The 16,471-nt window shown below is 45.3% G+C and overlaps 1 protein-coding gene across 1 annotated transcript in view; it reads right to left on the bottom strand.

The window, feature by feature from the left end:
- Positions 1-1,463: 1,463 nt before the first annotated feature.
- Positions 1,464-16,471, bottom strand: part of LOC144507522 (leucine-rich repeat, immunoglobulin-like domain and transmembrane domain-containing protein 3) — a 29,820-nt gene continuing 14,812 nt past the window's right edge. The window contains exons 3-4 of the mRNA XM_078234690.1: positions 14,306-14,611; positions 1,464-2,569 (exon numbers count right to left, since the gene is read on the bottom strand). Of these exons, the coding sequence (XP_078090816.1) occupies positions 1,464-2,569; positions 14,306-14,611 (1,412 nt within the window). The remainder of the gene's footprint in view (positions 2,570-14,305; positions 14,612-16,471) is intronic.

Genomic DNA, 16,471 nt, shown 5'->3' with positions numbered 1-16,471 from the left:
TAATATTAATCCATTAATCGACATTACAAAGAGAGGAGAGAGTGACAGCACTTGATATCAAGGTAGCATTTGACTGAATGTGGCACTGGGGGGTGAATGGGAATCAGGAGAAGACGCTCCACTGGTTGGAGTCACGCTTGACACAAAGGAAAATGGTTGTGGTGATTGAGAGTTAATCATCTCAGTTCCAGGACATCACTGCAGGAGTTCCTCAGATTAGTGTCTTAGGCCTTCTTTGGCCTTCCTCCTACTGAGTGAAAAGTGGAATGTTCACTGTAGCAGTCCATACCCACACGCAACATGACCTGGACAACATTCAAGAATGGGCTGATAAGTGGTAATTAAGCAACATCTGCACCAAACATGTGTCAAGCAATGACCATCTCCAATCAGAGAGATTCTCGGCCATCACCCTTTGACATTCAACAGCATTACCTTCACAGAAGGCTACAATTAACATCATTGGAGTTATTGTTTACCAGAAACTGAACTGGACCAGCCATATTGTGGCTGCAACAGCAGGTCAGAGGTTGGGAATTCTGTGGCAATTAACTCACTTCCTTACTCCTCAAAGCCTGTCCACTGCCTACAAGGCACAAGCTAGGAGTATGATGAAATACTCTCCACTTGGCTGCTTGAGTGCAACTCCAAGAAGACTCAGGAATCATCCAAGACAAAGCAGCCCACTCAATTGGTACCCTATCCACCATCCTAAACACTCACTCCCTCTACCACCAGCACACTGTGGCAGCAATGTGTACCATCCACAGGAATTTGCACTGCAACAATTCGCCAAGGCACTTGTGACAGCACTTCCATTACCCAGAAGAACAAGGACAGAAGGTGCATGGTAACACCAACCCTTGCACGTTCTACTCCAAGTTACACACCATTTTGATTTAGAAATATATTGCCATTCCTTCATTGTTGCTGGTTCAAAAGTGTAGAACACCTTTCCTAACAACATGGGGGTATACCTACACCGCAAGGAATACAGTGGTTCCAAAAGGTGGCTCACCACCACCATCTTGAGGGCAATTAGAGATGGACAATAAATGGTGGACTTTCCCACATAAAATTAAAATAAACTCCAGGATACTGTGGCAAGGTTATAAGCAGAATCACTGGCAGATGCTGACCGGCACTTGGGCCAGTAGAGTTATCTGCACATTATCAAGGTCAGATACTTAAGCACTTAACCAGTGAGGAAGAAGAAAATTGACAAAAATTCTTGAAGCTGACAATGTAGATGATGGTCACAATAGACACAAGCAATTTTATTATAAAGAAAAATCTTATGAAGTTTGAAATCAGTATGAAATAATTTATATATTGCATATGGTTTGAAAAACAATAATCTTATATAAATCTGTGTTTCTCACTGTACATGCACACATTAACAAACAAATAAAAACAGGCAGATGTCAGGCAGATGTTGTACACTGGTCAGTGTACAACATCAATCAGCAAAGATACTCTGACCTAGAACTGTCACTTTTGAAGGTCGTTTGTGAATCTATACTGGATCTTGAGCACAATAGTAGCCTTTGGGATTCAGTATCCCTCCGAGTCCATAGATTATTTCCTCTGCTCGCTGGCTGTCGCCTGAATGACAGTGTTTCAAATTTCACATAAGAATCTCTGATTAGCTCCTGTTCTGCTGTTTTTCTCCGTTTGTGGTGAAATTTCAATATCACAAACCACAGCATAAAAATAAGTCCCGCTGCAGCAGCACACCCTATAATGACAGCAGTAATAATCAGCAAAGTTCGATGGTTACTTGTGTTGTGTTCTCCCTCTGTTGAGAAAACTACACATTGTTCTTTTTTAGGTTGGATTCCCTTTGGGCATATGCATGCTGTATATTTAGTGTTTGGTGTCAATCCGCCTATTGATATTTTGTTTTTGCTAGGGTCTACATTGATCATCTCCACTTTCTTCTCACCATACTTTGAATAGAGTACATTTAAGGCAGTGCCACTACTGTAATCTGAAGCCTTCCAGCTCACAGAGACCTTCTGATCCGTCTCACTGATAACCCTCAGATTTGTAATGATAATGTTTTGTTCTGGTGTCGCGGTGGTATTTGAAGAAAGACTTTCTTTCTTGTCCACATGGGCTGGTACAGTCGCTTTGTTTGAATTTCCCTCTACTTGCACCTTGGTGAGCTTTCTTTCATCCGCCACGGGCATGGCTGGCTCAACGTTTTTCTTAGTTGGTGCTGTGGTGGAGAGAGAGAATGACGTTTCTGTTGTCAAACTTTCCACCTCTTTCTCCGTATTTGTTTGTGTTGAATTCTTTTGTTCTCCACTTGAATTCTTTTGTTCTCCACTTGAATTCTTTTGTTCTCCACTTGAATTCTTTTGTTCTCCACTTGATTTCTTTAAAAAGTTCCTCCTCTGGGGTGGAGCGGTGGTCGCGGCTCCTTCCACAGTGACGGTAATAAATGCTTGCGATGCTCCTGCCAGATTCTTTGCTTTACATCGATATTCACCAGCATCCTTATAGGAAATTCCTGTCAAGCTTATTATTGACCATCGGATTCCATCTGCTGGTGATTCTTGGATGACTGGAAGAAAAGACATTTAAAATTGTAGAAAATTTTAATTTGCATAGAATAACAATAATAATGGGTATCTTTATGGGCCAGTCCATCACGCAAACCAACCTCCCATCCATTGACTCCATCTACACTTCCCGCTGCCTTGGAAAAGCAGCCAGCATAATCAAGGACCCCACACACCTCAGACATTCTCTCTTCCACCTTCTTCCGCCAGGAAAAAGATACAAAAGTCTGAGGACATGTACCAACCGAATTCAGAACAGCTTCTTCCGTGCTGCCATCATACTTTAGAATTATATTAAGCTGATCTTGCTCTACACCCAATCGGTAACCGCAGCACTATATTTGCACTCTCTCCTTTCCTTCTCCCCTATGTACTCTATGAACGGTATGTTTTGTCTGTGTAGCGCGCAAGAAACAATACTTTTCACAGTATACCAATACATGTGACAATAATAAATCAAATCAAATCAAATTAATTAGGCCATTGGGTCAAAGTATTTTGATATTTTCATCATAATTAAATGCAACTGACCTAAAATTGGAACTATTCCTACTCATTATTAAATAAATTTTGAAACTTGTTCTGTGCTGTGTTTAATCCACTTAATTTCACATTTAAAACAATTCCAAGCCAGTGAAGTTATCAAAGAATGAAATAAAAAATAATTTCAGACAATCTGAAGGCAATTGAGTTGGCAATATTGAAGGCAATATTTTGACAGAATTTGAGACCCAAAATTCCCGCCTAAATGGACTTCTGGCCACTCTCCAAATTTTCAGGTCCTGCCCATAATGATGCCTGCTGCTAGCAGAAGCGGAAAATCCCAGTGGTTGTTGCAGTTGTGGCAGAATAGTTCAGAAAGGAGTGAAGAAGCAGTGTGGAACATTTGAACTCACATACTATGAGGTTCAAAAGTCATTTAATAGCACTCTTCCCCATAATGTGGCCCATTTCCCAATTTCATATATCGCAAGGAGCAGCCCTTTATGGAAGAAATTGCTGCATCGCCTTATTGACCCCCACCCCAAACCAACGCAGGGCCATAGGTAATAATGTGAGATTTAACAATGACATTCTCTACCCTCTGTAAGAGCCCACTGGCAGAAACAGTTGATGTGCCAGTGCAGTGATGGGAACAAAGCATTCAAAGTGTTGTTGCTGTGTCTCAGTGGGAATGTGCTGTCCATCTACCCCAGCAGTATTGCTGCAAAGGTAGACCTGTTACCAGAGGTCAGATGGCAATCAGAGAGGATGTTCGCCAATGATTGCACAATATTCAGCACCATTAGCGACTCCTCAGATACTGAAGCAGTCCATGTTCAATTGCAACAAGATCTGGTCAATATCCAGGCTTGGGCTGACAAGTGGCAAGTAACATTCGCACCACACAAATGCCAGGTAATGACCATCATCAATAAGAGACACTCTAACCACCACCCTTTGACATTCAGTGGTGTTCCCATCACTGAATTCCCCTCTGTCAACATCCTTGGGGTTACCATTGACCAGAAACTCAACTGGACTCGCCACATAAACACGGTGGCTACAAGAGCAGGTCAGAGGCTAGGGATGCTGTGGTGAGTAACTCACCTCCTGACTCCCCAAAGCCTATCCACCATCTACAAGGCACAAGTCAGGAGTGTGATGAAATACTCTCCACTGGCCTGGATGGGTGCAGCTCCAACAACACACAAGAAGCTTGACACCATCTACGTCAAAGCAGCCTGCTTGATTGGCACCACATCTACAAACATTCAATCTCTCCACAACCAACAGCTCCCAGTCAAACACCAGGTTAGGGTCCAACAGGTTTATTTGGAATCACGAGCTTTTGGAGTGCTGCTCCTTCATTAGGTGAGCAGCGCTCCGAAAGCTCGTGATTCCAAATGGACCTGTTGGATTTTAACCTGGTGTTGTGAAACTTCTTACTGTGCCCTCCCCAGTCCAACACTGGTGTCTCCACATTATGCCCAGTCAAACAGAATTGGATGAAAGGAGCCAAGGAAATTAGCAGCAGATATGTAGTCGCTTCAAGCTGGAGACGGGATCTCAGGAAGCCATGACAAGTGAATGGTATAACATTTACACTTGGACATGCTTGGAACTCTGTAGCTGATTTAGCCTTTGCAGCTTGTCAGTTTCACTAAGGAAGCCCTCCCCACAGTACTTGACTGAGTGCCTCTGGAAAGTTATTGACCGGTCAGGAAACAAATGCCCTGGCTGTTAAATCCATAGTTGAAGGTTAAAACAACACATAGCATAGAAGATAGGAGCAGGAGGAGGCCATTTGGCCTTTTGAGCCTGTTCCACCATCCATCATGATCATGAGTTATCATCCAATTCAATAACCTAACCCTGCTTTCTCCCCATAACCTTTGATCTCTTCACCCTAAGTGCTATATCTAGCCGCCTCTTGAATATGTTGTGTTTTGGCATCAACTACTTCTGTGGTAATGAATTCCACAGGCTCACCACTCTTTGGGTGAAGAAATGTCTCCTCATCTGAAATGAGCTTTTTTAAATATCATCATTGGTTTCCTGACAGATCTAAGGGGTTCCCTGTGCCTCAAAACCCATCAGGCTAAGACTGGAAGAGAGTGAGATGATGTCAAAATTCCAACCTGATGTCACTATTATGGAATTTCACTCTCTGACACGCAAATGTCTTTCCAATGTGTTTTCTTTAGCTGATAATCAATAATTATAATGGCAAATGTGAAGAGGTTCATGACATGTTTTTGTATAATTTCAAGTATAAATAAAAGTAAATTTTTCTCTTAAAAAAAAAAGCAGATGCGATAGGGACTTTTAAGGGGCTCCTGGACAAATACATGAATAGGATGGGAATAGAGGGATATGGTCCCCGGAAGGGTAGGGGTTTTCAGTTCAGACGGGCAGCATGGTCGGTGCAGGCTTAGAGGGCCGAAGGGCCTGTTCCTGTGCTGTAATGCTCTTTGACGCTCAGTAGCAGTAGTGTATGCTATCTACAAGATGCATTGCAGCAATTCACCAAAGATCCTTAGATGACACCTTCCAAACCCACGGCCACTTCCATCTCGAAGCTCAAGGGCAGCAGATAAATGGGAACACCACCACCTGCAAGTTCCCCTCCAAGTCATTCACCATCCTGACTTGGAAATATATCACCATTCCTTCACACTTGCTGGGTCAAAATCCCGCAGTTCCTTCCCTAACGGCATTGTGGGTCAACCCCACAGAACATGGACTGCAGCGATTCAAGAAGGCAGCTTCTCAAGGGCAACTAGGGATGGGCAATAAATACTGGCCAACCAGTGACTCCCATGTCCCACAAATTAATTTTAAAAAGTGTTTTGTCATCAGGACAATTGCAAGAATGCCAAATTTCAAACAATCAGTACAATTTATATTATGAGTCAAAAGGGGGTTGATTGTTTGGCAAGTAGACTCTGATTGGTCAAGCCATTGGCATGGAGAAACCAGCAGGGAATTATAGGCTCCCCAAGCTTCCAAATAATTCATAAAGGCACAAGGATTGAAAATATTCCTTTGCTGAGAATCGGTCCCTGTATGTGAATATGTGTCAAGTCCAGCAAGGGTAAATGAACCATGTTATGAGCCTGGCTGATTATCTTAAGTGGGTGTTAGTGTAACTATTAGCACACTCAGGATTGTTTAGCAAATGCTGCCCAATCACAGAAGCACATCTTACAGGAGGCATTTTATTTTGGGTCTTGCGTGCGTTTGAGTACAATCTGCCTAACAATCAAAGGAACATGTTGTCTGATTCAATCAACCAATCATTTGACCGATGGCAGCATCCTATCATCCACGATACCAAACACAACTCCACAGTAGCAGGGTAAAACAGCTCGCTGAATTTCTTGTTCCATTTTTGCCCACTACACAATTGAACACCATCATGTATGGATTTCCGTACCAGTGAGATGCCATAAATGTAGGACCGACATTCCAATGATTGGCTGATTAAATCAAACAATGACTCATCACTTCCAAGCTCCAGGCCATCGTACCTGAGGGATACCCCAAAAATGTGCTGACCAGTCCTCCCCAACTTACCCTCCCCAACTGACTGCCCCTTCCACTGACCACCTGATAACAGTCCGGTGGCCACCCAATCACCCATCCCGACCCCCCCAAAGAGCTGCCAAATGACCAGTTGACCTGTAGCCTCTAACCTCCACATCTCAGACCACTACACCCTCCCCCAAAACACCTGGACCACCCCAACAAATGTCCCCCCCGACCAATTCTCATCCCACTGACAAATCGACTCCCCCCGACCAACCGCTCCCGACTGACCCACCTGACTGACCCCTCCCTGCTGACCACCTGACCCCTCCCCTATTGACCACCCAACCAGCACACCCACCCCTATTGACCACTCAACTCCCCAATCATCTGATTGCCCCTCAACTGACCCCTCCACCAACTGACCCCACTGACCAATCTCCCCACTGACCACCTGACCCCCACGCTCCCTGATCACCCAACATCCACCTTACCCCTGACCATCTGAGCACCCCCCGTGCAAACGAAGCCTCCCGATTACCGGAATCCACTCCCAAAACAAATCTGTTGACCAATCCTCTGACTGAACTCCCTACACATGATTGCCCCCCGCCCCACTCACCTTACAAACCTACTTTCTCCATGGCTTTTGAAAGCGGCTGGGACTTTACATTTATCTGCTTTATGGCAACTAGCACTGTTAAAAAAACAACATGGCTTTCCTACCTGCAACTTTGAAGTTATCAACTGAAGACCTCAGAGGTGCTCTGCCCTACAGAGTTCTCGCGTGGCCTGAGTTGAAAGGTCAGGTGAGAAAGGATCAGATGATTTTCCAGGTGGAAAACTAGGGAGTGGCAGTCTGACTCTGATTACCAATTTGTGGAAGTTCAGGCCCTAATATGTTCATAGAATCATAGAATCCTACAGTGCAGAAGGAGGCCATTCAGGCCATCAAGTCTGCACCAACCACAATCCCACACGGCCCTATCCCCATAACTCCATGTATTTACCCTAGCTAGTCCCCCTGATACTAAGGGACAATTTAGCATGGCCAATCCATCTAACCTGCACACCTTTGGATGCGGAAGGAAACCGGAGTACCCGGAGAAAACCAACACAGACATGGGGAAAATGTGCAAACTCCACACGGACAATGACCCAAGCCGGGAATCGAAACCAGGTCCCCAGTGCTGTGAGGCAGCAGTGCCACCATGCCACCCATGATTTGGTCATAATAGATAACATGCAGACTGTACTCAACAAGCCCGCGTTTGCAAAACGCAAAACAAAATGCCTGTCATTATGTATGATCCCATGATTGGGGGCAGAACTTAATGAACAATCCTGACTGAACCAATAGCTACATGAACAACCAACTGAATGGAATCAGTTGAGCTCGTAATGTGGCTCATTTACACGTACTATATGCAAGGACCCGTTCTATACAACAAAAGGAAAATATTTCAGCCTGGCACCTTTTTTAAAACTTAAAAGCATGGGGAGCCAGTCATTCTATGTTGTTTTCACCATGGCAATGCTCCTGTCAATCAGAGCTGACTTGGCAACCTATCAGCACCCTTTTCTCCTGTGGTATAAATTGTTGTGATCTATTGAAATTTAGTATTCTTGCATTTGTCCTAATGAATGCAAGAATACAATATAAATGCAAGCCCTCCCAAAACCAGGCAAAGACTCAAACTTACTTTCAAGCTACAGACCAATATCTGCTCTCTGTGCGCTGCAAGGTCTTTGAGCATCTCATCTTACAGCAGCGGATAGAGCCAGAGGTAGAGAAAGTCTCGAAAGCTGAACAAACTGACTTTCGGCAAGGACAAAGTACATGTGACCAGTTCCTTGCCCTAACCACCTTCATTGAAAATGGCTGTGCAAAAAACCTCCAAACAGACATTGCCTTTCTCAATCACACTGCAGGGTATGACATGGTCTGGCACACTGGTCTCCTTGTCAAAATCTCCCAAGTCCTCCCTCTGTAGATTACTGATGCCATTGAACTATTACCCTGAAATAAATAGTTCAGGGTGTACATGGGTGATGATACAAGCACCAAAAGGAAATAGTCCAACAGGCCTCCCTAGGAATCTGTTGTAGCCCCAACTCCTTTCAATCTCTATATCAATGATCTGCCTCTGACCCTGTCTCAGAAGTTCATCTAAGCTGACGATATGCACTGTGCCTCTCGGACTCAGACATTTTCTAAACTAGAGGCAACAATAAACAACCATGTTGCAAAGCTGGCTAACTACTGGGCACCTTCAGCCCAGCAGCAACAAAACAGTCTCAAGTATATTCCACCTCCACAATTCTAGCGCCAAGAGGGAACTCAACATCTTCTTGAATGGCAAGATACTGAATCACAAACAACACCCTATTTATCTTGGTGATACCCTTAACTGAACACTGACATACAAACAACATCTGAATAAGAGAGCAGCAAAGATCAAAACATGAAACAACCTCCTCAGCAAACTTGCTAGCTCTTCCTGGAGTGCAGGTACTCAAACCTTAAGGAACCTTAAGGACCTCAGCTCTTGCCAATGTCTACTCAACTGCAGAGTACTATGCTCTGGTAGGGTACAACTCATCCCATACCAGTCTTGTATTTGCACAGCTCAACACAACAATACTTGTCATCACGGGCAACTCAACTCCCCTGGCTCCCAGTCCTGAGTAACATCCCATCCCTTCATATAAGGAGAGAGGTTGCAACAAGAAAGCTCCTGGAAAGGGTTTATATCAGTACAAGTCTGCCACTAGACAAGAAGCCAATCCACCTGCTCGCCTCCCATCACGCTAGCCTGTATGGCCAAGACCACTGTGCCAAGGAATAACAGCAGAGGCCCTATGGCAGCAGGGATGGAGCTAACATGCCACCATTAAAAACCACTTCCTCATCACAGATCCCATCCACCCACCCAGCCTCAACCTGCCACGCCAACATTGGGCATTCTTCAACTATTTCCACACTGGCCAAGGATTTTGTGCAGTAAATTGGCACAAGTGGGACCTTGCAGGGAACCCAGACGGCTGTTGCGGTGCACCCCAATCAATGACTCACATCATTGAAACCTGTTCCCTGACAAAATTCAGTGGAGGGCTCAGAGAGCTCCATTTAGCCATTGCAGAAGCAATTGGCTGGCTTGGTGATTACTGCACACACCAGTGATGGGCAACCTAGGCTAGTGAGTGGGCCGCAAGAGTGGCCCTCTTTCATCTCAGTGGGCTGCAGGTTGAAATCCGGCTTGTTCACTAAACCATTACCCCATGAATAAATTGAATGCATTTAATACAAGCCGAATATTTCATAATGAGGTGTAGAAATGCTTAGTGATTCACATATTGATACAACTATCAACTTTTAAAATAATTAGTTAAAAAAAGCAGAAGGGACATGAGGAAAACCTTTCCCATGCAAAGTCTCCAATGCACTGCCTGAGAGTGCGGTGGAGGCAGATTCAACTGAAGCATTCAAAGGGAAATTGGACTGTGTTCTGAAAAGAAGGAGTGTGCAGGGTTATGGGGAGAAGGTGGGAGAATGGCACAAAGTGAACCACTCATTCGGACAGCCGGTGTCGACGGCCGAATGGCCTCCTTCTGCATTGTAACAATTCTGTGATTCTGAGTGTCTATTTATATTTATTCAGCCAATAAAGTAAGGTGTTTGCGAAGTTTGACCAGATGGTTTTGTAAAGCAAGGATCAGATAGGACTATGAGGGGAAGGGCATTAATTATTTTACTCTTATTTTAGCATGTTTATCTTATTATGTTCCTAATTTTATTTTGATCTTTTAATCTCCCCAAGCTGTCCACCACTGGGCATCAAGTGTGCAGACAGAAAAATCATTCTTATACTTCCTCTCCTGCTCTTTGAAAGAGCCTTTAAATGAAATGTAAGAGAATCTATTGTTGACCTTCTGTCTGATCTTTCAAGTCCAGAGATGCCTAGTTTCTTTTCATCCCCTCTCGACATTGAAACTTGAGACTTCAGAAGAATCTGTGTCCATAACCTTAAAGGTTTAGTGCTTTTACAGATTCATCTCATTCTTAAATCTGGCTTCTTCTTTCAAGTTGTGCCTTCTAGAACCTAAGCTCTAGAATTCCCTATCTAAAATCCTCTGCCTCGCCATCTAGAATCATAGAATCCCTACAGTGCAGAAGGAGGCCATTTGGCCCATCAAGCCTGCACCGACAACAATCCCACCCAGGCCCTATTCCCGCAACTCCACATATTCATCCTGCTAATCCCCCTGACACTAAGGGGCAATTTAGCATGGCCAATCAACCTAACCTGCATATATTTGGACTATGGGAGGAAACCGGGGCACCCAGAGGAAACCCACATAGACACAGGGTGAAAGTGCAAACTCCACATAGACAGTGACCCAAGGCCGGAATTGAACTCGGGTCCCTGGCACTGTGAGGCAGCAGTGCTAACCACTGTGCCACCATGGCACCCCCTCTCCTTATTTAAGTTGCTCCTTAAAACTTCCCTTTTTGACCAAACATTTAGTCACATGTCCTAATGTCTTCTTATCTGATGCGGTATCAATTGTTTTCTGTTCACAATCCTGTGAAGAGCCTCGACACATTTTTCAAATACAAGCTGGTGGTCATTTTGATTTGTAAGCTCTACGCGTACATTTACAAAGCCACCCCATCTCCAACCTCACTTTCCTAACCAAAGTTTTAGGCCAGAATCTTACCACCGTTCACATCGGCGGGATTTTCTCATCCTGCCATAGTGACTGGAGATTTGGCTGACCGCAAATTCTCCGACTTTGCTGCAGCAGGAGCATGATGCGAATGGCCGGTAAGACCGCACCCGTAATCGTTTGATCTTCCCAAGCTATCTACCACCAGCCATCAAGAGGACAAACAGAGGAATGACTTTTAGGCCTCCTCCAATACATCTTTGGATCAGCATTTTCCAAATCAATGTGGCACGGTGACACAGCATTGCTGCCTCACAGCTCCAGGGACCCAGGTTCAATTCCCAGCTTGGTCACTGTGCGGAGTTTACACGTTCTCCCTGTGTCTGTGTGGATTTCCTCCCACAGTTTGAAAGACGTGCTGGTTTAGGTGCATTCATGCTGAATTCGCCCTCAGTGTACCCGAACAGGTGCCGAAGTGTGGCGACCAGGGAATTTTCACAGTAACTTCATTGCAGTGTTGATGTAAGCCTACTTGTGACACTAATAAATAATCCTTAACTCATATTTTAGGGAACTCCCTGTGCGAACCTGTCCAGTTCAGTTTTTGCCCCTGCCACAGACTTGAAACAGCCCTTATCAAAGTCACAAATGATATTCTATATGACTTTTACTATAAGTAAGCTACACTTCTCACGCTGCCTGCAACCTTTGGCATGGTTGACCACATCATTATCCTACAATGCCCCTCCTTCCTTTCTAGTTGGGTATGACTGTAATAACCTGGTTCCATTCTTATCTATCCAGTCATAACAAGAGATTCACTTATAGCCAAAGTCATATAGAATATCATTTGTGACTTTGATAAGGGCGGCTTCAAATCTGTGGCAGGGGCAAAAACTGAACTGGACAGGTTCGCACATGGAGTTCCTTAAAATATGAGTTAAGGATTATTTATTAGTGTCACAAGTAGGCTTACATTAACACTGCAATGGAGTTACTGTGAAAATTCCCTGGTCGCCACACTTCGGCACCTGTTCGGGTACACAGAGGGTGAATTCAGCATGACCAATGCACCTAACCAGCACGTCTTTCAAACTGTGGGAGGAAATCCACACAGACACGGGGAGAACGTGTAAACTCCGCACAGACAGTGACCAAGCTGGGAATTGAACTTGGGTCCCGGGAGCTGTGAGGCAGCAATGCTAACCACTGTGCCACCATGCATTGGGTTCTCTCCCTGTGGCATTATCTCTGGAGTTCTCCAAGAATCTATCCTTGACCATCCCACCCCTCCTACTTCTCACCTACATGTTCCTCCTTGGCCACATCATCCAAAAACGCATCAGATTCCACATGTACACTGACGACCTCACCACCACATCTCTCAACTCCTCCAGTTTCTGAGTTGCCACACTATTTGTCCAACATGCAGTCCTGGAAAAGGAGAAATTTCCACCAAATAAATATTGTGAAGACTTGAAACCATTTGTCTTCAGTCCTCACCCCATATTCTGTTCTTTAACTGTTCATTGCATCACTGGCCCTGGTCACTTCCTGAGATTGAAGCACACTATTCACAAATTTGGTATCGTACTTGACCTTGAGACATACTTCCAGCTCTATCATCAAGACTGCCTCCTACTTCCATTTCCACAACACGGCGCATCCTCACCACCGTCTCTAATCACTTAGTGCTGAATCTCTCATCCCTGCTTTGGTTACCTCCAGACCTGACCATTCCAATGCTCTCACCAATCTTCCACTTTCCATAAACTTATCTCTGCTGTCCATATCCTAACTTGTACCAAGTCCCATTCACTCATCACCCACCGTGCTTACTGATCGATATTGCCCCAACAATGCTTCAAATTTTAAAGTAAGAAGTCTCACAACACCAGGTTGTGAGCCATCTCCACATCAAATTTTAAACTGATAATACTTGTATTCGTATCTCTCCATGGCCTTGACCCTCCCTCCCTCTGTAACATCTTCCATTTCTACAACCTCCAAGATCTCTGAACTCCTCCAATTCTGGCCTTTTAAGCATCCCTGATTTTCATTGGTCTATCTTTGGTGGTTGTGACATTAGCTGCCTGGGCTCTAAACTCTGGAATTCCCCCCCCCCCCCCCCCCTCTCTATTGCCTTTCCACCCCTTTACCTCTATCTTCCTTGAAGATACTCCTTAAAATCTATCCCTTTGACACATAATGTGTCCTAATATCCCTTGATGTGGTTTAGTGTCACATTCTGTTTGCTAACCCTCCTGTTATGTGGCTTGGGATGCTCTACTATGTTAAAGACACAGGCCGCGATTCACCATCCTGTTGCGTGAAGGGGATGCGTGGAAATCGTTTTAATTCTTCATTGAATATCATTCAATGAGATTAGCGGGCCCAGGACTGAAATCTCCGGGCCTGCTAGCATCTCCTGCCCATCCGCCACAGCGGTTGACTCCAGCAGGGATTACAATAGCTCCTCACTTTCGGCGAACTCGCGGTCCGATCCCACTGGAGTGAAGCAGGGGCAATCAGGGCCCTGCAGAAGGTTGGGGTGCGGGGGGTGGGGGGGGTAACTGTCAGGGGGCAGGGGCTGGAGATCGGGGCGGGGTGGGGGGGATTCGGAGCTGACCTGGGAATGGTCGGGGGGTGTCAGCGATCAGGCCGTGGTGGGGGGGGGGGGGGGGGGGCTCGGAGAGCTGACAATGCGGGGATCACTGGGCTGGCCAGCAATAGAGCTGGCTAGGAATCGGGAGGCCGACAGTGCGGGGCTACTGCGCATGCGCCGATCTTGGCATTGACAGATCAGCGCATGGGCAGTGGCCCGCTCAGTGCTGTGCTGCCGGCCTCTCGGGCGGGAACAGGCCCGCCCACAGCTTTATAATGACATACACGCTGGTGAACTCTGCAATGCACAGAGTGTGGGAGATTCTTCTGTGGAGTCCCAATGAAAAAAAACAACGTGAATTACTCCAGCTTTCTCGTGAATTTGACACTTCGAATTCTTTTGGGAGAATTCCAACCACAATGTGAATCCAAATTGTTGTTGGACGAATTACCTGTATAGTTAACTGGTAAACCATCTGCCCTGAACCACACAAGTGATGGCGTTGGATATCCTTTCGAATCACAGCGCAGCAAGACGTTGCTTCCAACTGGTGATGTAATTTTGGTCGCTGAGGTCATGACTGATGGTCTTTGGCACTGTTCAAGTTCAACTCTCTGGAGCAAAACACCTGCAATGTTATCAGGTGCGCTACATGTCAGTAGAGGATCCATGAGAATAACTGGTGTTTCTTCTGACTTAGAAAGTTCAATTAACTTTGATATCCTACAGTCACAGAACCATGGGTTGTCTTGGAAACCTAAGGAAGAAAAAGATGTTTAAGGCCGTTGATTTTTTTGAAAATAAATACAATGATCGCGTGCAATTTTTTCACGGTCTATAAACGTTTTGCTTTGTGGGACATCCCCAAGAATATTGACTCAAACCAAAATGTGTTATGAGAAAGCATCCTTCAGCAATCATTTCCATGTATGCAGATGTATTATCAGCTTTCTCGAGATTTCAGAGAGGCAAGAACAAAGAACAATACAGCACAGGAACAGGCCCTTCAGCCCTCCAAGCCCATGCTGCTCCCTGGTCCAAACTAGACCATTCTTTTGTATCCCTCCATTCCCACTCCGTTCATATGGCTATCTAGATAAGTCTTAAGCGTTCCCAGTGTGTCCGCCTCCACCACCTTGCCTGGCAGCGCATTCCAGGCCCCCACCACCCTCTGTGTAAAATATGTCCTTCTGATATCTATGTTAAACTTCCCTCCCTTCACCTTGAACCTATGACCCCTCGTGAACGTCACCACCGACCTGGGGAAAAACTTCCCACCGTTCACCCTATCTATGCCTTTCATAATTTTATACACCTCTATTAAGTCTCCCCTCATCCTCCGTCTTTCCAGGGAGAACAACTCCAGTTTACCCAATCTCTCCTCATAACTAAGCCCCTCCATACCAGGCAACATCCTGGTAAACCTCCTCTGTACTCTCTCCAAAGCCTCCACGTCCTTCTGGTAGTGTGGCGACCAGAACTGGACGCAGTATTCCAAATGCGGCCGAACCAACGTTCTATACATCTGCAACATCAGACCCCAACTTTTATACTCTATGCCCCGTCCTATAAAGGCAAGCATGCCATATGCCTTCTTCACCACCTTCTCCACCTGTGACGTCACCTTCAAGGATCTGTGGACTTGCACACCCAGGTCCCTCTGCGTATCTACACCCTTATGGTTCTGCCATTTATCGTATAGCTCCTCCCTACATTATTACTACCAAAATGCATCACTTCGCATTTATCAGGCAAGCATGCAAATTAGCAGCAAGAGTAGGCCATTTGCCCCCTTGAGCCTGCTCTGCCATTCAATAAGATGGTAGATGATTTGATTGTGGCCTCAACTCCACTTTCCTTCCTACCCCCTGTAACCTTTGACTCCCTTGTCAGTCAAGAGTCCATCCCTACCAACCACACATATTCCGAGCAGAAGTGGGACTGCTCATTTTAAAAAACTTAGAATGCTCAATTAAAAAGTACACTTGTTCCTTTTGGCTATTGCGCGTGATTAATCTCAAAATCTCTGCGCAGGATGAACCAACAATGCTATTTTGAAATTGAAAACTGTCTTTACTCCAATTGAACATCCCGGCAAATACAGCCTTCACTGAGTTTCACCCAGGTTTGATATTAAAGCAATAATGATCATAGTCATAGAATCTCTACAGTGCAGAAGGAAGCCATTCGGCCCATCGAGTCTGCGCCGACTACAATCCCACCCAGGTCCTATTCTCGTAACCCCACATGCTAATCTCCTGACACTAGGGTCAATTTAGCATGGCCAATCAACTTAAACTGCACATCTTTGGACTGTGGGAGTAAGCCCACACAGACACAGGGAGAACATGCAAACTCCACACAGACAGTGACCCTGAGGCTGGAATTGAACCCGGGTCCCTGGCGCTGTGAGGTAGCAGTGCTAACCACTGCACCACCATACTGCTTGTCGATATGATGAAAATCTGTGCTCCTTCCTCTGCATTCTGTTGCTGCCCTAGCAGGTTTGGGCTGCACATTAGGTCAGGCTGAGATTGGCCATATCCCAGTTTACAATGAGGAATTGATGGTGTTTTGTAAGGAACACCTGTAGTAAGCACGGTCAGGAGGGTCAGAC

This window comes from Mustelus asterias, chromosome 1 (genome assembly GCF_964213995.1).
Source record: "Mustelus asterias chromosome 1, sMusAst1.hap1.1, whole genome shotgun sequence".
NCBI lineage: Eukaryota > Metazoa > Chordata > Chondrichthyes > Carcharhiniformes > Triakidae > Mustelus > Mustelus asterias.
Note: the sequence above shows the minus strand (reverse complement) of the source record. Positions and strands in the feature narration are given on the sequence as shown.